Source organism: Ornithorhynchus anatinus, chromosome 2 (assembly GCF_004115215.2).
Source record: "Ornithorhynchus anatinus isolate Pmale09 chromosome 2, mOrnAna1.pri.v4, whole genome shotgun sequence".
Lineage (NCBI taxonomy): Eukaryota > Metazoa > Chordata > Mammalia > Monotremata > Ornithorhynchidae > Ornithorhynchus > Ornithorhynchus anatinus.
The window spans coordinates 127,540,181-127,562,221 of NC_041729.1; the positions used below are offsets into that span (position 1 = coordinate 127,540,181).

Below are 22,041 nucleotides of genomic sequence, written 5' to 3' on the forward strand. Positions count from 1 at the left end.
AGTGACTACCGTTTGAGAGTAAAGGAATCTCTTCACATGTATTCACAGAGGAAGGACCACTAGACTTACTATAATTTTCCCTTTCCATCTATAAGAATAGTAGTAAGTTCCACAGAATTATGCTTGAATAGCTCTCTTCCCCCTTCAAAGCCCTACTGAGAGCTCACCTCCTCCAGGAGGCCTTCCCAGACTGAGCTGTTCCTTTTCCTCTGCCCCACCTTTCCTCCCTATTCCCGTACTCCATCCCTCTGCTCTACCCCCCTCCCATCCATACAGTACTTATATATATTTGTATATATTATTTACTACTCTATTTTATTGATGTGTATATATCTCTATGATTCTATTTATCTTCATGGTATTGATCCCTGATTACTTGTTTTGTTTTGTTGTCTGTCTCCCCATTTTAGACTGTGAACCTGTTATTGGACAGGGATAGTCTCTATCTGTTGCCAAATTGTACATTCCAAGTGCTTAGTACAGTGCTCTGCACACTATGAGTGCTCAATGAATACGACTGAATGAATGAATGAATACAATAGATTAGCATTCTCATATTATCTGTGCTGTAGGGGAAGATCCTATTTTCCCAGAAGAAGGGGAGAAAAGATATTAAGGAGGATGTAAAGTCAAGACTGGGCAGCCTAGGAGGACTTATTGATAAGCAAACCATATATGGAACACATAGACACATACGCACACACATAAATATCCTGGCTGTCCTGTGATATATTCTTTGAGCAAAAGATACTATTTTTCTCAAGAAAATTTCCTCCTACATAACTCACATTGAATGGCAAATTACGTCACGTGATGATGCTTCAATTTCAGCAGGAGGATACTTCAATTTTCGAGAATAACTTTACTCTGCTTAGCTTTTCAGCATATTGTAAGCCGAGTTATTCACCATCAAGCAAAAATTACATATTTAAACTGAACTGAATTACCGGTGTCTTTCAATAAATTTCTCCAAGGCTGAGATATTTATCTACATTTTTTTTTGAAAATTAGCTATCTTTCTGATGCTTAGATTGTGCATAAGTATATATATATTCATAAGTATATATATATATATATGCTGTATATATATATACATATATTTCTACTGGAACATGGAAAAATTGTACTTTTGAGTTAATGATAATTTATATTTTAGATGATTCAAAAATGGAATCACACAAGTTCATAATTTGTTTTTGTCCATCATTAGTAGAATGTTTTACAATTGCTACTTGTTGCTATTCTACAGTGTTGAATTATGCAAAACTGTAAAAAGACAAATAAACACAAAATACCATATAACATAGTGAAGATACATCAGAAAGTGTTAAAAGCAGTATCCTGTAATGATGCTCAGGTATATGTGCATCTATCCTGAAGACAGTTTTGCTCACATGTAGATTGTACCATACCAAAATGATTTGTGTAAGAAGCCATCATGGAGTGGAAGCACCTGCTAGAGATAATTAGGTAAGAGGTAGTGTTGGAAAGAGTAGAGACTGTGTTAACTACTTAACACGGTAATGTATCCTCTGTTTTCTTGAGTCATTGAGATTTCGTTCCATTCCTAATTGGTATAACCCAACAGAAAAACATTTTCATCAATGTCAACATTGTAATTAATTATCTTTGAAATAAATGATTAAGAAATATTTGGACATATTTTATATGGCTCTGAGGGCCTTAGGATGTATGCTAAAATAATTTGAAATGCATTCAGGTAACCCTTAAACGTTTGTGGCAATGCCTTGAAAAAAAACAACTTTTTTAGCTTTACTAGATATGTGTATATATATATACACATGTGTGAATATATAAATATTGCACAATCTGTGGTTTATATTTTGTATATTTATGTATTTATTAATTTAGACTCTCATACAAGATGCAAATCTGTGATATTAGCTCCTACTTTGATACATCTGTTTAATTACATTTCTGTGATTTTAATAAGTAAAGATTGTGTTTCAAAACATTTTCAAGGTATATTGTTTTAGTTTGAGAATCTTACCTAGGCCATGCCTATGTGTTGACATTGGAGGTAAAACAGTCCAAGTCTTGGTTTTAGGATTGTAACATTCAACAGTGTTCAGTGTCTTTAAGCCATCTCGACCTCCAATAACAAAAAGCTTTTCATCAATGACAGCCACTCCAAACTGTAATCTCCTTCCATTCATCACTCCAGCTTGTATCCATAAATTTGTTCTGAGGTCATACTTTTCTATTGATGTAGCACCTGGTAAAACACATAATGGTTTCAGAATCAATTCATAACTATTTATTGTGTTACCAAATATATGCATCACACTGCCCTACTCTCAATAACACAATTGAACTAAAGCCTGAAGAGATGTTTTTTGTTATTTTTTTTCTGATATTCTAATTCTGATGTCAGCATCACTCTTCCCAAAATGTATGACTAGATTCATTTGTAATCTGAAACATTTTGCCACAAAACTATATGAGGAGTTCTCTGGATTGTTGACAATATTACTTATTTCTCCTGAAAGATTGTCTACTGATCAATCAATTCAGTGCACTTATTTTCTGTAATTTACTTTTATTCATTTTCACAAATAATGGGCATAAAGTATTTTCTAATGAGTCAAATATTCCTATTTTCAAACTTCTGAAATTGTCATATATTTTACTCATATTATCTACTGGAATGTTTTCTATTTTTTTAACCTATACATTTGACATATGCAGTAATAGAAGCCCAAGTTGCAAAAGCATGCATTTGCTAAGCACAACATGATTTATGGGAATAAATGGTTTCTTAAACAATTCATGGAAAATATAAAATACAGGAAATGCAGTACAATTTAGTAATCCATACAGAGAAATAACGCATAAATGAAGAGCTTAATCACATGTCCAAGAAAATCTAAATACCCTACACTTCATTGTATTAATTGCCTTATAGTAATTACCAATTTTAAACATATTTTAAATTTCTTGAATGATAAACCTTAGGCTATTTTATAAATGGCTATTTTACTACCTTTGTATGCAGTGATATTTTAGTCAGATGTTCACGTTACATTCAGTAATGCTTATTTCCAATGATAGAATCCCACAGAAAACATCAGCACAATTTCATTTCTTCAATTAAGCTTTCATTCCATCATATTTATTGAGCATTTATTATGTGAAAAGCACTGTACTAACCTTGCCAATCTTATTTTTCACACTAAGAAATTTTTGAGTACTCTCTCATTTTTTTTCTACTTCCCTATTCTCTCTCAATCCCTCCAGGCTCACATCTCCTCCTGCCTCCAGGACATCTCCAGCTGGATGTCTGCCCGCCAACTAAAACTCAACATGTCCAAGACTGAGCTTCTTATCTTCCCTCCCAAACCCTGTCCTCTCGCTGACTTTCCGTACTGTCACTGGCACTACCATCCTTCCTGTCTCAGAAACCTGCAAACCTGGTGTCATCCTTGATTCTGCTCTCTCTTTCTTCCCACATATCCAATCTGTAACCAAAACCTGCAAGTCTAACCTTAGCAGCATCACCAATATCTGCCCTTTCCTTTCCATCCAAACCTCTACCATATAAGTAATCACTTGTCCTATCCTGACTGGATTACTGCATCAGCATCCTTTCTGATCTCCCAACCTTCTCTGTCTCCCCACTTCAGTCTGTACTTCACTCTGCTGCCCAGATTATCTTTCTACAGAAACATTCTGGACATGTCACCCTGCTCTTGAAAAATCTCCAATGGTTGTCTACCAACCTCCATATCAAGCAAAAATTTCTCACTATTGGCTTCTAAGCTCTCCATCACTTTGCCCCCTTCTCAAATCAGCCAAACAATCACACTTCCTCCCTTCAAAGCCCTACTGAAGGCTCACCTCCAGGAGGCCTTCCCAGACTAAGCCCCCCTCTTCCTCAGATCCCTCTCCTGCCCCATCATCACGACTTGCCCCCTTTCTGCCCTGGTCTACTCCTTTTCCGCCCTATAGCACTTGTATATATAAGTACATATCTAAAATTCTATTTATTTATATTAATACTTGTTTACTTGTGCTGATATGTATATATATATATATATATATATCTATAATTCTATTTATATTGATGCTATTGATGCCTGTTTACTTCTTTTGATGTCAATCTCTCCCCTTCTAGACTGTGAGCCCCTTGTGGGCAGGGTTTGTCTCTCTTTGTGGCTGAATTGTACCTTCCAAGTACTTAGTACAGTGCTCTACGCACACTAAGCGCTCAATTAATACGATTGAATAAATGAATTTTTTTTGAAACAGCCGTAAACATCAGATTCCTAATCAATTTTTAATAATTGAACTCAAATTGTTTATTGGCTTCACTACCTAATGGAATCCTCAAAATTTAGATATCTACCTGAATATAATGAATACCTTACCCACTCTCTTATGCTGCATGAATTAAACCTATTCCACTTTCATTTGAGGTATTTTTTAATGAACTTAATTTTCATTTTTAAATTATATGAATGAATAAATATTATGATTAGGAACCACGGTATCACAACATTTGGTTAGATATGATTTCCTGAAGCTATCTCATATAAATATAATGCAAAATGTAAAATTTATATATTTAATATTTTTACATGGAGAATTAGAGAAATTTATGAACATGTCTATTCTATTCTTTCAAAGTTTTCTAGTAATTGGTCTGTAAATACATTCACAAACACCACATTTTTTATTGACCTTCTAACGACCTAAACAATGAGTCACATATATTATACACTAGATTATTTCTACCTAACTGTGAGGTGGGTTCTATTATTTATAAAAACACTCATGATAATCTAGAAAGTCCTAGCAAATACAAGAAAACTGAACAGAGCAAAACATTACAAAACACACAGTACTTTCTTTTTGCATACTAATTCATTGGCAATCTACAAAAAATTCACTACAGTGTCCTGCATCCAGAAGCTGTTAACTTAATGTTACTAGTAGACTAAATTAGTCTATTTTATAATCAAGAAATGTGTTGTTTGAACCTGATTCTATTATTTATATTTATAAAATATATTTTATATTCTATTTTTCTATTATTACATTCTATTATTTATAAAAACACTCATGATAATCTAGAAAGTCCTAGCAAATACAAGAAAACTGAACAGAGCAAAACATTACAAAACACACAGTACTTTCTTCTCTATTGAGTAGACTTATCTACACTTATCTCTGAAAAATAAATCCTCATATATCTCATGAGACAACAGTTTTGAAATATATATAACACAATTCATATATTTTCAAACTATGAATTTCAAATTAATTGAAAATTTGAAACCCAAAGGAACTCCAGGCAAGATAAAAATATAACTTTTTGCTATTTTTAGGAAATTGAGGATACTTTGGATAAACATTAAAAATAGGAAACATTCCAATTAAATACAGATTTATTCAATTGTACCTAAACTGAACTTTTGGATTGAATTAAATTGAATATATTTAGATGAGTTTTATCCAAATGTTACACTAGCTTTAACTGATGAAAGAATATTTATCCCTAAGCATTTTCTGTAGTAATCTGCAGAAAGGTTATAACAAACATTTGAAATACTACTTCATTTGAAATACTACTTCATTAAATTGCTCCTTAGGGAAAAATGATTTTTAGAAAAAAATTCTACTATAGTATGATGCCTCCATTGTAACAGAGTTGCTTCTAAAAAAGTAAAAATGAAAAATAATAGAAAATGAATCAAGTCAAATACCATGCAAACAGTAAAAATCTATAAATAAAAAAGTGATGCCAAGATAAGAGCATTAAATAATACATTAACCAATTAATTCCCTTTATTCATGGCAAAATCATATCTCTTCATGTGTTGTCACTCTCCCTACCTTCAAAGTCTTCCAAGTACAACTCCTCTAAGGAGACTTCCCCAACTAAGCCCTCATTTTCTCTTCTCCAACCTTCTTCTATGTCACCCTTGAACTTGGATTTGCAACCTGTATTCATCCTACCTTCAAACCCACTACACTTATGTACACATCTGTAAATTAATTATTTATATTGACATCTGTCTCCCCCTCTAGCCTGTAAGTTCCTGTGAGTAGGAAATATGTCTACAAATCTGATGCTTTCCCCTAAGCACTTAGTACTTAGTGCAGTGCTCTTCTTACAGTAAGGACTTAATATATTCAATTGATTGATTGATTGATACTAATTACTGAGCACTTACTGTGTCCAGAGAACTTCACTAACCTCTTGGAAAGAACAATACAACAGAGTTGGAAGGTACATTTCCTGTTCATAAGGAGCTTACCATCTAGAAGAGGAGACAAGTGTTAAAATAAATTACTGATATATACATAAATTCTAAGGAGCTGAGGGTGTGGTGATATCAAGTACTTCAAAGGTACAGATCTAACTGCATAGGTGACAAAGAAGCAGAGGGAATATAGGAAATGAGGGCTTAGTCAGGGAAGGTTTAGTAATTTTAGTAAGGTTTTGAAGGTGGGGAGAGCGTTGAACTCATAAAAAGGGGGATAGTGTACCAGGCTAGAGGAATGATGTTTGCAAGGGATTGGCAGTGAGGTACAGTGAGTAGGTGATATTAGGGGAACAACGTGTGCAGTCTGGGTTATAGTAGGAAATCCAGGGGTTAGGTAAAGAGAGATGAGCTGACTGAGTGCTCTTGAGGAATTTGGAGACCTAGACTGAACGTTTTAGGGGGAAAATGATCTGGATACCAAAGGAAAGTAATGACTTGAGTAGACTGAGAGAGATGCAGGGAGGAAATGGAAAATAAAACACTCTGTGACAACTTCCCAGAGTCTTATTTAAACAAGGTCCCAGCTTCAAATGAAAACATTAATTGAGAATGGGTAGTTCTCAGAAACACTGTCAATCAGGCAGCCAGCAAGACTGTAGATTTGGTAAAAAGAAAACATCAAATCAGCTAGAGAGAAACAACTCAGATAATTAAATATATTTTATTATTATTGTCAAATGCCATTGAGTCATTTGCAATTCTTGGCGAAACTATGGATACATTTTCTCCAGAATGTCCTATCTTCTACTATATCCTGTAACCTTGCCAACAGGTTACCGTTGTAATGCTTTCTATATATCTAGCTGCTGGTCTGCCTCTTCCAAGTTTTCCCTGGACTTTTTCTAGCATTAGGGTTGTCTCCAGAAAAAAAGCAGCAACAAGATTTTGCAGCTTTTCATATTACAGAAATATAAATACCTGAGGCATACCATAAAGTTCAAACTCAGAAATACGTGCGACAGGTGACGGAATTCTAAAGCTAGAGAGACAAAGAGATTGAGTGTGTAATATGTGCAGCACAATTTAATAGCAGCTCAAAAGGATACAATAGATGCAATTTATGCCCTGGTATAATATGATCACTTAAAGTATGCCCCTTTTTCTTCAAAAGATTTTTAAAAGCTATCAATTATTACATTTTAAAAAATACAAAGTTTTCCTTTCTTCCTAGTTTGGATCAATAAATTTTCCTTCCCTTTCCTTCCCATGAACACCTTATCTAAATGCTTCAAATAATTCCTAATAAAAGATAATGCATGTTTGCTGAATGATCCACAGCAATCATAAATTCCTTCGTAAATCCAACAAAAATGGTTCAGGAAGAAGTTTTCAAGTTTATTGCATTTCCTTTAAACCTTGTTATCTAATTTTCTTTAGGCTCTGCTCAATTTAGGCCCTTGCTTAACTGAAATGCTGAATTGCCGAGAATTCACAACATCCTCAGTTTAATGGAAAAAAGTCTACCAGTACAACATAGGACAGTTACTGAAGCTATTACCTCTAGTGTTAAGATTTAACTTCCCTTATGGGGAAAATAACAAAACAGAGACTTAGCAAGTAAAAATATTACTTCAAAAGCATTTCATGTCCTTAGTAAACATTCCATGGACATAAATCCAAGCTTTGTGACATTTGCCCCATAAATATTGTATTCTCATAACGGGCAACAGTTTCAAAAATCCAAAAGAGCCCTTGGTGAGTTGATTCATTTACTAAAATACTCTAGGTGCAGATAAGCATTTACTATCCAATATTTATAAGAGCTTTGTAAGCCTTTAAATGTAACTATAGTCCCTTTGATGAATGATTGGGAAAATGTCTACTTTCCCCGTATTTTCTCATACTAGCACTGAATGTTTGCTAAAATCATATGGTCTGTCATTTCTCATAGGGAAGACTTACCAAGCCTAGGTATACCTGAAGCTTTCATTTATTCATGCAATCATATTTATTGAGTGCTTACTGAGTGCAGAGCATTGTATTGAGCACTTGGAGAGTACAATTCAGCAGTAGAGACAATATCTGCCCACAACAGGCTTACAGTCTCAAAGGGAGGAGACAGACATCAAAACAAGCAAATAGGTATCAAAATAAATAAATAGAATTATAGATATATACATGTCAAAACAAGAAAACTGGCATTAACATGTAAACATAAGTGCTGTGGGGGGGGAAGAGGGGTAGAGGAAAGAGAGCAAGTCGGGGTGGCATGGAGGGGAGAGGGAGCTGAGGAAAGGGTGGGGGCTTAGTCTAGGAAGGCCTCCTGGAGGACGTAAGCCTTCAGTAGGACTTTGAAGGGATTAATATGATTGTTTGGTAGATTTGAGGAAGGAGGGCATTCCAGGCCAGAAGTAGAACGTGTGCCAGGGGTCGATGAAGGGACAGGCAGAATGAGCAGTGCAAGAAGTTAGGACCAGAAGAGCGGAGTGTGTGGTCTGGGATATATGAGGATTTTGAAGTGCATTTTTCAACTATGAAAGCCCACCACAAAAAAATAGTGGTTAAAGAAAATGAGTGATCCTTGAATCTAAGTTTAGTCATTTCAAAGGCAGGTCTTCATCACTGAGGGTGACTTTTTTATTTTGATATTTGTTATGTGCTATGTGCCAGATCCTGTAATAAACTTTGGAATACATACAAGCTAATCATGTTTGTCACAATTCCTGTCCCACATGGGATTCACAGTCTTAATACCACAAAGTAATTGACGCGCAAAGAGTTAAGTGACTTGTCCAAGGTCACATAGCAGACAAGTGACAGAGGCGGGATTAGAACCCAGGTCCTTCTGACTCAAAGGCCCATGCTCTATACAATAGATCATGCTATACAATAGATCATGCTGCTTCTCTTATATTAGGTTCAGTGAGAGACAAGGAAAATCACCTACCCTAGCTGAAAGCTTATCAATTTATTTTTTCCTTCCATTTCTATTTTACAGGAAGAGCAATCCTCTCCTCTTAGATGTGAGTCCCATGAAGGGCAAAGATTGTCAGATATGATCATCTTGCATCAGTCTGAACAAACAGTAAGAACTTCATAAATGTCACAGTTACTATAAAACATTATTTTCACTGAATTGATTACACAACTATTTGAGGGCAAGGAATCATGCCTACTAATTCTAGAAGTATTCTCCTAAGTACTAAGTACAATATTCTGCATGTTGTGCACACAGTAAGTGCTCAGCTAAATATTATCAATTGAAATCAGTTCCAGGAAGCATTTTTTATTATTGCTAATTTCCTTCCCTAATAGTGAAGCCACATTTCATAATCCTTATGTATTAATATGCATCAACATCAAAGGTGTTATTGAGGGCTTACTGCAAGCAGATCACTGTACTAAACGTTTGAGAAATTCAGCACAACAGAGGTGGTAGTTACGTTCCCTGCCTATAGACTATAAAACATGTACTATGATCTTATGTTCTAAAGACTTCACAAATATGCACATATGTACATATGAAGAAGATTCATCAAGTAATTTAGCATTTATTCAGTGAACATAATCAAACAGAAGGCATGGACATTAGCAAGTAGTGTTGTGTACAAATCATTATTGATAATGTTGACTACAAAGGTATACATATATAAACCACCTCCTGTCTCTCCACGTTCCAGTCCATACTTCACTCCTCTGTCTGGATCATCTTTCTACAAAATCGTTCAGAACTTGTCACCCCTCTCCTCAAAATCTCCAGTGGTTGCCCATCCACCTCCTTATTAAAAAACAAACAAACAAAAAAACAACTACCTCACCACTGGCTTTAAAGCAGTCCATCACCTTGCACCCTCCTACCTCACCTTGCTTCTCTCCTTCTACAACCCAGCCTACATACTTTGCTCCTCTAGTGCTAACTTTTGCATTGTGCCCCGATCTCACCTGTCTCACCGTTGACCCCTGTCCTGCCTCTGGCTTGGAAACCCCTCCCTTCTCAAATCTACATAAAATTACTCTCTCCCCACTCAAAGCTGTATTGAAGACACATATCCTCCAAGAGGCTTTCCCATACTAAGCCCTACTTTTCCACATCTCCTACTCCCTTCTGTGTCATCATGACTTGCTCCCTTTGCTCTCCCCCTAGCCCAAACCAGCCTCAAAGCACTTATGTATATATCTGTAATTTTATATATTTGAACTGATGTCTGTCTCTGGGAATGTCACTGTTTATTTGTTGTATTGTAATTTCCCAAGCACTTAGTACAGTGCACTGCACACTGTAAGTGCTTAATAAACACGTTTGAATGAATGAATATACATGAATTGCAATTAGCTTGCATCAATCCCAGCATTTACTATAGCATCTGGCACATAATGCTTAGCAAATATCAAAATAAAAAAGTCATCTTCAGTGAGGAAGAACACCGTTTGAAATGTCTAAACAGATGTAAGATCACTCATTTTCTTCAACTAGTGATGTTTTGTGTATACCTTTATAGTCGGAAAGTGCTATTCAAAAGCTTCTGGTATTGTTGCCCCTGGTAAGTCTTTGTATTTGTTATAAGAAATGATAGACCATATGATTTTAGTGAACATTCAGTGTTACTTTGAGAAGCTACAGGCAAAGTAGACATTTTCCCATTCATTCAACAAAGGGACTGTAGTTTCATTTAAAAGTTTGCACATATATTGCATATGTTATCCCAAGGACCTTCAGGATACAGGTTGCATATGGAGGATGAAGATTGGTCACTAGCATGTAATGTTGTATACAAACCATTGTATTGATAATGTTGATTACAAGGTATGGGTCATTTAAGAATGACCCATACACCATACGAATCTACAAAGGAATTTTCCGTCATTAATTTGTAAAGCTGTTTTGTGGAAGAGTATATGGGCCTGTTAATATTACATTTACTTTATTCCTCTGATGTATGTGCTGGCTAAATTTCTTCTCTAGCCTCTGCCAAACAACTCATGCTCTCGTTAATGTGGCATTCCTTGAGGTGCAAAAGAAGCCACTGACTCACAGGTACAAGGTGCCAAGTGGGCAGTATCCATTTTTACACCCTACCTGGCAGACTGAACTCCATAAACTACTGCTTCTGATATCAGTGAGAGAGGAAAATGGAAAAGTATAGCATTAAAGTATTATACTCATATGTCTCTCAACCTAATAAGTTATTTTTATCTTATTTTGAGATTTGGGGCATTAAATTTATGAATATTAATCTTAACATATATTAAACATATATGTAGATGATATTTACTTGCATGCACAGAAATAACTATGCTGGAATAATTTTTCTGAGAAGGCCCTTCAGAGAGCTCTTTTCATCCAATTTTTCCTAACCCATTTATCACAAAAACTCCCACATCTTTGAGACACTCTCTTCTAGTTCTAGACTGAAGAAAATTCTGCATGCAGGATAACCAATAGAGAAAGCATGTTCAAAAATAGTCTGGCTGGATTAAAACACATACTGCTGCTTCTAAACCCTGTTATGAGCCACATTAATAACAAAATTAAATTGGACATTTATCTGGAGCACCTGTTTTCAAATTGTAAGGTTTATTTTTAAAATTAACAAATTATTAAAAGTCTTGGCTTCCAGACAATTATAACAGATGAAATATTTGTGAGTATTTTTTTCTCCCTTATCCTTTGCGTTTATAAAAGAGATGAGGGATGCACCCTTAGATTCTCAATCGGTCACTTTCAATGAATAAATCAATCAATGGGGAACTGCTTAATCTAGTGGAAAGAAGACAAGTCTGGGAGACAGGGAACCTGGACTCTAATCCAGGTTCCAACACTAGGATGATGTATGATCTTGGACAAGTCACTTAATTTTGTTCTATCTCAGTTTCCTCATTTGTACTCCAGCCTATTTACACTGTGAGTCTCATGTGGGAGAGGGACTGTGTCCAGCCAGATTATCTTCTATCTATCCCAGCACTCAGTAGCATGCTTGGCACATAGTAAGCTTTTAATAAATCGCATAATTGATTAACTATTGTGTTTATTTATTAAACATCTACTGTGTGCAGTGCACTGTACCAAGTGCTTGGAATAGATTATATGGACATAATCCCTACCCACAAGGAGCTTGCAGTTTAGTGCTTTTGCTAATGGATTTACTACAGTCCTTATCCTCAAGAGCTAGTTACACTGATGTGAGCTGCATTCCACTTCCAGACAGATTGTACCCTTTTCTAGATGACCTATAAGGAGGAGGCGGTTCCTGAGGCTCTGTCAAATCATTTTCCACTGACTCACTAAAACAGCACCCTATGGTCCTCGGTAAACATTATTTTGTTCACTTTCTGTCTCAACTCCATAAACATCTCTCATATAGCAGGTTCCCCAAATACGGGTCCTTTGAAAGAATGGGAAATTAACCCAAGGCATATTCTGCCCATTGCCCTGTGGGAAGATCAAGGAAATGTAGGCCCATTGTTGAAGAAATATTTCTGAAAATGCAAATACTCATGCCACAATTACTGTTTTGGGCTTTGATGTTTTACTCAAGATTTAGAGTCATTTCTGTTGCTGCAAACTGATGACCTTCATCTGGTGATCTGCAGTGTTACACTTCAAGCTCAAAGGAAAAGTGCTGAAGTGGAACTAATGTTAAGTGAACCGGGTTACTGAGCCAGACATCAAGTGGAGCAATGCTACTGAGAACAAAGATGAGAAGATAAGATTTTACTATCCATTCCCTGTGTGACAGGAATATGTCTCAGAGTAGACATATGGCTTCTTTATGATTATTTTAAATTCATTTTCCCACCTCATAAAACTCACCAATTTCTCTGATGCTAAAATCTTGTTAAGTATAAATTCATTTACTATTTATATCAAATAGGAATAGCTTACTCATTGAAGTTTAACACTGAACATTTGGATTCTTACTACTGTAATAAATAAATTTATTTTTCAGCATTCTTATTCCTTGTTTTTTATCATTCTGTGACCTGTTGAAAGCCAAAACATGAAATGGAATTAAATAGTTGGGTACTGTTATGTGGTATTGATGATTACTTACTTCCATATTGTTTAAATATGCTACGAAGAACCCCTGGTAAGCAGTAATTGTTCTGCTATTCATTTAAAAGTGTTTGTGCATTTTGGACTTTAACATTTTGCATCTCTACCAAGAGAGCCAAGGTAAAGATATCTGCACAAAGAAAGAGCTCAATAAATGCTATTTATTTATTGATTAGAGGCAGCATGGTATAGGGCAAAAGACATGGATCTGGGAATCAAGAGACCCAATTCTTTTCCTAGAACTGTTCTAACCTCGGGAAATCAATAAATCAATCATTCATCCAATCATATTTATTAAGAGCTTAGTGGGTGCAGAGCACAGTACTAAGCATTTGTTAGACTACAATGTAACAGAGTTAGTAAACATGTCCCCTGCCCACAACAAATTTACATTCAAACTTTCTGTGACTGAATCAATTCTTTTGAACTGCGGTGTTAGAACAGGCTTTGCTAGGCTATCGTGTCATGGACAGCCCAGAAAACATATAGATGAGTTTTGGAGCAAATTAAGCCAATATGGTTTTTAGAAGGCCAAATGACTCAACATAGATTAGCATATTTTGGACACTTCATCACAAGGACTAATTCTCTGGAGAAGACACTAATACTAGGAAAAGTCCAAGGAAAATGTGAAAGAGGCAGGCCATAGCAGCTAGGTGGATAGAAACCATAACAATATAACAGAAAAACCATTAGAAGGGTAATGGATTATGGCAGAAGATAGGGCATTCTGGAGAAAATATATTCATAGAGTCTTTATGAATCAGAAATGACTTGATGACATGTGATAATAATAATAAAATAGGGATAAATTAGCTGCTTTTCTTACATGGCAAACCCAATATGGGTAGAGACTGTCAGATATGATTATCTTTAATCAACTCCATAGATTAATATCTAGTAATCACTTAATAAATGTCAACATTACTAAACATTATTCTCACTGTATTAAACCCAAAACTCAGTCATGCTAGTTACAAATAACCAGACTATGAGTTTAAATCTAAGTAGTTTGAGCTAAGTGATCAGCAAATCAGAGGCATTTAATACATTAATTCATTAATTAAATGGCATTTCTTTACCACTTTACTCAGAAAATCAGAGAGGTGCTTTATCTGGAGTGTCCAATTATTTTTAATTTTGAAAATTTGAGAAATTTTCTCAACACAGGGGTGTCTTAGTATTTAACGTAAAAATAGACTGTTTCCAGATTTATTAACACAACTAGAGAATATAATTTGTTCTGCAATGTCACATTTTTCCATATTTTAAATGAATAACATTTTGAGGGAAATAAATTTCATGATGACATTTAGATGCAGCCTTTTTGTATGTAAACACAAATGAAAGTGGCATGTGCCTGGTAGGAAGAATACAGGCCTGAGAGTCAGAGTACCTCTGCCACTTGCCTGCCATGCTACCTGGGACAGGTCACTTTTTTTTTAAATGATATTCAAGTCACACAGCAGAAGTGGTGGAGCTAGGATTAGAACCCAGATCGTCTGACTCATAGTAATCTTTCCATTAGGCCTCATAGCTTCTTCTTCTACCATATTGGCCTCCAGGACACTCTCCACTAACATCACTGCCAGAACCTAGAATTGTCCTCTAACTCTTCTCTGTCCCCAGGAGGTTTGGGGCTTTGAAGGCAGGGAGATTATAGAGGGGAATATCCCAGGCTGACATGACCTTTTCTGAGTAATGGTTCAGTACAGTGGTACAGTAGTCCCTTACCCCAGGAGTGGTGCCATAGAACAGGCTTTCCTCAGCTGTACCCTTGAGTACTTAGTCTCTGGAGCTTAGGACTGACATAGAGGTTTATATGATCTATCCCAACTTCAGTGGAGACCTGGCACAAAAAAAAGTTGAGAAGGAAAACTGGATTTCCTTGACTAAGAATGGATTGGAAAAGCCTCTGGCTGGGCCACCCCACAGAAGGGGCTTTGGCTTCTGAAGTTCTGTGGTACCTCACGGGATCCCCGGAAAGGTGGCTCCAGAAACCCACCAGAATCTCCAGATAGTGACTGTGGGTCTTTGGATAGCTCACCTGGTGTGGGGTTCCACCATTCTCTGGGCCTCATGATCTAACCTCTGTTCCCCCCGAGAAGCAATGTAGCATTGTGGATACAGCACAGGCCTGGGAGTCAGAAGGTCATTAGTTCTAATCCTAGCTTCACCACTTGTCTATATGGCCTTGAGAAAGTCACTTCACTTCTCTGGGACTCAGTTCCCTCATCTGTAAAATGTGGATTGAGACTGTAAGCCCACTTGGGACAAGGACTGTGTCCAACCCGATTTGCTTGTATCCACTCCAGTGCTTACAACAGTGCTTGGCATATAGTAAGCACTTAACAAATGCTGTTATTATTAATTATTCTCTTGAGGGGCCTCTAGGAGCCTCAGGGTCAAGGTGAAGACATACCCTGTGGGACATTTTTCATTCTTTCAACTGTACTTATTGAATGCCTACTGTGTGCTAAGCTCTGTACTGAAATTAATCAATCAATGGCACTTTCTGATCACTTACTGACTGCAGAGCACTGTACTAAGTGCTTTGGAATGGAGTTGGAAAACACTATTCCTGCCCACATGGAACTTACAGTGTAAATAATAATAACAGCAATAACAATAATAAAATAATAATACAGTATTATTTATAATATAATTTTGGTATTCACTGTGAGTCCCCTGAGGGATTGGGATCATATTTATTCGTCATTATTATTATTATTATTATTATTATTATTATTATTATTATTATGTACTGTTGAGTCATTTCTGATTCATAGCAACTCCATGGATATATTTTCTTCAGAGCTTCCTGCACTCTGCCATATCCTGCAACCTATCTAACGGTTCTTCCATTATCTTTGTTGTGGCCTCTATCAATCTAGTTGCTTATCTGCCTCTTCAATGCTTTCCCTGTACTTTTCCTTATATTAGTGTCTTCTCCAGAGAATTAGTCATCCTGATTATGTGTCCAAAATATGTTAATCTAAGTTGAGTCATTTGGTCTTCCCAAGACCACTTTGGCTTAAATTGCTCCAAAATCCATTTGTTTGTTTTTTGGGCAGTCCATGGTATTTGCAAAAACCTTCTCCAAGACCACATTTCAAAGTAATCTATGTTATTTCTAGCCTGTATTTTTTACTTTAGAGCTTTTGGACCCTTACATTGTCCCTGGAAACACTACAGAATTGATCATTTGCTTTTTTTGTGGTAATTATTACATCAGCATATTTCATGACCTTTTCCAAATTCTTCATAGCAAGTCTTCCTAACATTAATCTTCAGTGTATTTCCTGACTTTGAGTTCCTTTAATATTGATTATCAATCCCAGGAGATAAAAATTGCCAACTATTCCAATCTTCTCTCCATCCACTACATATGTGTTAAAACTTCCAGTTGACATGATCTTTGTTTTCCTGACATTCAAATGTAGGTCCATCTTTTTCCTCTGTTCCTTAACTTTAAATAATGAGCCCTTCAAATCTTCTTCACTTTCTTTTATTAAGGTAGTATCATCAGCATATTGAAGGTTGTTCATATTTTTCCTCCAATCTTTACTCCCCATTCATCTTTATCCAGTCCAGCTTCCCTCATTATGTATTCAGTATGAAGGATGAAATGATAAGGTGATATGATACATCTTTGACTTACACCCTTACTAATGGGAAACCAATCTATTTCTTCAAATTCTGTTATTATTGTACACTCTTGTTTAACATATACATTCCGTATTAATGTAATTAAATGGTCCAGTGTGTCCATTTTCCTTCATGTGCTCCAGAGTTTCTCATGATCCACACAGTCAAAGGCCTTATTATAACCAGTAAAGCACATGATGACTTCCTTTTGATATTATCTTGTCCTTTCAATTATCCAACAGACATCAGCAATAATATCTCACATCCCTCATCCTTTTTGGAATACTGCTTGAATATTGGGCAATTCATGTTCCATGTAGGTCTTCATTTGATGCTGCTGTATAACTTTTACCAGTACCTTGCTGGCATGTGAGATCAAGGAAACTTTACGATGATTGTCATAATTAGTTGTATCTCCCCTCTTCAGTACTGGAACATAAACTTATTATCTCTTCCAATCACAGCTTCATAGTTCTCCATCACCTTGCCCCCTACCACCTTGCATCTCTCCTTCTACAGCCCAGCCTGTACACTCCTTTCCTCTACCGCTAACCTCTCACTATGCCTCATTTGCATCTGTCCCACCATTCATCCCTCGCCCTCATCTTACCTCTGGCCTGGAATGCCCTCCCTCCTCACATCTGCCAAACTAGCTCTCTTCCCCCTCTCAAAGTCCTACTGAGAGCTTACCTTCTTCAGGAGGCCTTTCCAGTTCACCTGCTCCTCTTCCCCTCCCCATCTCCCCTACTCCCTCCCTCTGCTCTATCCCCTTACCTGCACTGCAACACTAGTTTATATTTGTACATATTTATTATTATATTTATTTTATTAATTATGTGTATATATCTATAATTCTATTAATCTATTTTGGTGCTATTGATGTCTGTTTACTTGTTTTGTTTTGTTGTCTGTCTCCTCTTTCTAGACTGTAAGCCCGTTGTTGGGTAGGGATTGTCTCTGTTCCTGACTGTACTTTCCAAACACTTATTACAGTGCTCTGCACATAGTAAGTGCTCAATAAATATGATTGAATAAATGCATGAATGAATGGTAACTCAAATCTGACATAATTTGGTAAGGACTTTAAACGATTGCCTGATGAGAAAATATCAATGGTGTTTATTGAGCACTTACTATGTGCAGAGCACTGTATTAAATGCTTGGTAGAATAAAATGCAACAGAGTCAGTAAAAGCATTCCCTACCCACAAGAAACATAAAGTGTAGAGAAGAATTTAAAGTCTAAAAATCAAGGAAATGCCATGATGCACAAATAGTGAGAGATTGGGACTTAAAAGGTAGATTTGTTAGAGCTAAAGCCATGGAAGTGTATGTGGTCCCTGAATGAGTGAGGGAGTGTAAACTGAAGAAAAAAGAAGGAAGCCCAGAATAGAGCTTTCCAGGGAACCAACATTTGGTGAGGGGAGGGTGAAACTATTTAAAGGAAGTTGATGATGACAATGATGATGATGATGATTCATGGCTCAGTGGAAAGAGCAGGGGCTTGGGAGTTAGAGGTCATGGGTTTGAATCCACTCTGCCACTCATCAGCTGTGTGACTGTGGGCAAGTTACAACTTCTCTGGGCCTCAGTTACCTCATCTGGAAAATGGGGATTAAGACTGTGAGCTTCACGTGGGACAACCTGATTACACTGTCTCTGCCCCACTGCTTAGAACAATGCTCTGCACATAGTAAGCGCTTAACAAATACCAACATTCGATTAGACTGTAAACCCATCAATGGGCAGGGATTGTCTCTATCTGTTGCTGAATTGTACATTCCAAGCACTTACTACAGTGCTCTGCACATAGTAAGTACTCATTAAATACTATTGAATGAATGAATGATGATGATGGTATTTGTTAAGCACTATGTGCCAAGCATTGTGGGACTCACAGTCTTAATCCCTATTTTACAGCTGAGGGAACTGAGGCACAGTGAAGTTAAGTGACTTGCCCAAAATCAGAAAGCTTACATATGGCAGAGCTGGGATTAGAGCCCATGACCTCTGACTCCCAAACCTGTGCTCTTTCCATTGAGCCACGCTGCTTCTCTAAATTATAAATGAAGGACAAATATATATCCGTTTATCAATCCATTTAATTGTTTTTTGGTTAAACCACAATGGTAGTCATTTGCAGGAAAGATTGTCAGTTTTCCTTTGAAATTTGCCTTGTGCATTGAGTGTGTAAGGCAGAAACAAAAAAAAAAATAATATTGCATGTATGACCTTTTGTAGGATGAAGTGGAAAATTTTTGCATATTACCTTATTATCTGAGGTTAAGTAAAGTTAGTTAGATAAAGAGCACTCTCTAAATCACATCTGCCCCTTGGTAGGAATTAGCAAAAAGCCATCATATGGCTGTGTAGACAAGGATTTTCTCTAGCAGCTCAAATTAACTTCATAGCAACTGGTGTATTTTTGTCCCCACAAATGAGGACCTTTCTATTCCATGATAATGTTCTAAGGATTCACTGTGACACCTCTGAGAATAAAAGAGGAGCACTTCTACATATACAATCATGAATGCTATTTAGTATTTATTATTCCCACAGGAACAGTCTTGGTGGCTATTTTCAAGGTTTTATTGTATTTGCTTAACAGAAACAATTACCTGCCTAGGGAATGTAGCTTTAATATGTGGCTACAGATATTGAAATCACAAATACCTGTCTACTTACTGTCTGTTTTTTCAAATTACAAAGATTGTAGCATTACTGTCTCTGTGCTCTCTAAAGAGTCATAGAATATGAATGAATGCAAATTATAAACCAGGATAAACAAAGGGCACAAAGTCACCACCCATAACTCTAATGATAATGTTTTAAATCTCTTTCCCCATGTCAGTTAAAGTAGATCCCATAATTGACATACTATTCCAGAGACAGGCCCAAATGAATGCATTTCATGCATTCATTCTTTCAATCATATTTATTGAACGCTTACTGTGTGCAGAGCATTGTACTAAGCACTTGGAATGTACAATTTAGCAACAGATAGAGACAATCCCTACCCATTAATGGGCTCACAGTCTAAACGGAGGAGACAGACAATAAAACAAGTAGTCAGGCATCACTACCATCAAGATAAATAGAATAACATATATATATATATATATATATATATATATATATATATATATATATATATATATATATATCCATCATTAATAAAACAGACACCTTTTATATCACAAACCCTTGGGTTCCTTTTGTTCTTGATCATTCTGGCTCCATCTGGAAAAATAGGAAGGCCTTGATCATAGATATCTTCTACATGCATACCTATTCCTGGGCCCTGCTGGAATTTGTGATGTCCACAATTACACTTTATTTCTTGCAGGTGGGAATGCAATCAACAAGGATCTATTGAGCACCCACTAAGTAAATAACACACTGTACTGAGTGCTTGGGAAAGTACAAGAGAAGCAAAATCAATGTTCTATGCTCTCAAAGACTTTAAAATCTAATGGGGAAAACTGGCTCACAAAAACTAGTTTTAAATAGTGGGAATATGAAGGAGAATGAGAATGAAGTAGAATAACAAGATAGCAGTAAAAGTATGTCAGCCTGAAATTGATCAGTTAATCAGCCCAGGAGGGAACAAACATTCTGTGGCTTCATCTGTCATTCTTCAATGAGGCATTCTCTTCCATTTATATTAATATTAATAAAATATTCAGTTTTGTAATGTTAATACTATCAATACTATTTTCATGGGATGCAATGAAAAACGTTGTGATATTAATAAAAGAATTGAGAAATTGTGAAAAAGTAGCACAACAGTATACTATGGTCCTGTTTCAGATATTTTTTTCTGCTTGTGCATTAATTATTTTGATGTATTTGATGCTTATAGGGGTGAAATATAAACTTTTAATAACAATTGAAAAGGCAGTATTTATTAAATGGTGAAATCGGGAAGAATTATGGGATAAACTTTAGAAATTGTACAGGAGGTGACTTTTAACATAGTGCCCTCTTCATTTTATCATGAATATTTTTTCCTCTCAGAATTAGAATAATTGGGCGTATTTAAGGCAACTCAGGACAGTGTATCCATCCATTATTACCAAAATTTAAAACTGAATTTTGAAAGACTAGTAATGTTTGCCTCATGATATTTAAAAAAATTCTGTTTCGTTACCTGATGATTAAGTGACTTACACTGGACCATTCAAATTCTCAGTTTGTTAAAGAGTCAGGAAAAAGTTCTGCTTGTGGAAACTATCTGGAGCAAAATAACTGGATACATTGTTAAAATAAAGATCAGGAAGTAATTTGGGGGGGCTTCCTAACATATTCACAAAAAAGAGCCAACCTGAATTTTGTGCAAACTAATGAGTTGGTTAAATCTGCAACCTCAGTTTTCTTTAGCCAGTCATGGATGTTATTAGTCTTACATTTGAAACACAGGTGATTAAAATTAAAGGATTTTTCTCAAGTATTTTCAGTTATCATTTAACCTATTATTCCACATGAATTTTTAAAATCTAAAATATGTACAGTATGCATGTGGAATGTATTCTCACTTAACTGGGAAAATGGAAAACGTAACATAATTGTAGGAATGTTAACACTGCCAAAAAGGGATTATTCTACATCTTGGATTGCTCACCTGCTAATCACCATACTTTTCCACTTACAAGATTCTTAGAAAACATCCTGGTTTTCACTTTACAAATTTCATGAAACTAGAGCATTGAGCAAAAGAACACTAAGTGTAATCTCCCACTGTAGATAATAGAAAGTGCAGTAATGTACTTCTCCCAAGATTTAGTAATTGACTAAAACAATATTACAGTCTTTGAAATTAGTCAGTGGTATTTACTGAGTGATTACTGTTTGCAAAACACTGTATTAAGCACCTTGAAGAGTATAAATCCATCAAAATTGACAAACACGTTCATTGCTCAGGAATTTACGACTTAGAGACTTAATATATCATAACACTGTATTGTAAATACTAACCTTGTAATGAAAGATTATGAGTTGTGCTCAATATTCACAATATGCACGTGTTTAAATTTGCAATTTTCAAAGTGATATTTTCTCATATTATTCAGCAAAATAGACACTCTCTACTAGCATATTAAACATATCTTTT

At 35.9% G+C, this 22,041-nt stretch overlaps 1 protein-coding gene across 1 annotated transcript in view; it reads right to left on the reverse strand.

Annotated features, from left to right (window-relative positions):
• KLHL1 (kelch like family member 1) overlaps positions 1-22,041 on the reverse strand; it is a 267,920-nt gene that overhangs the window by 63,576 nt on the left and 182,303 nt on the right. The window contains exon 7 of the mRNA XM_001505519.3: positions 2,012-2,236. Within this exon, the coding sequence (XP_001505569.1) occupies positions 2,012-2,236 (225 nt within the window). The remainder of the gene's footprint in view (positions 1-2,011; positions 2,237-22,041) is intronic.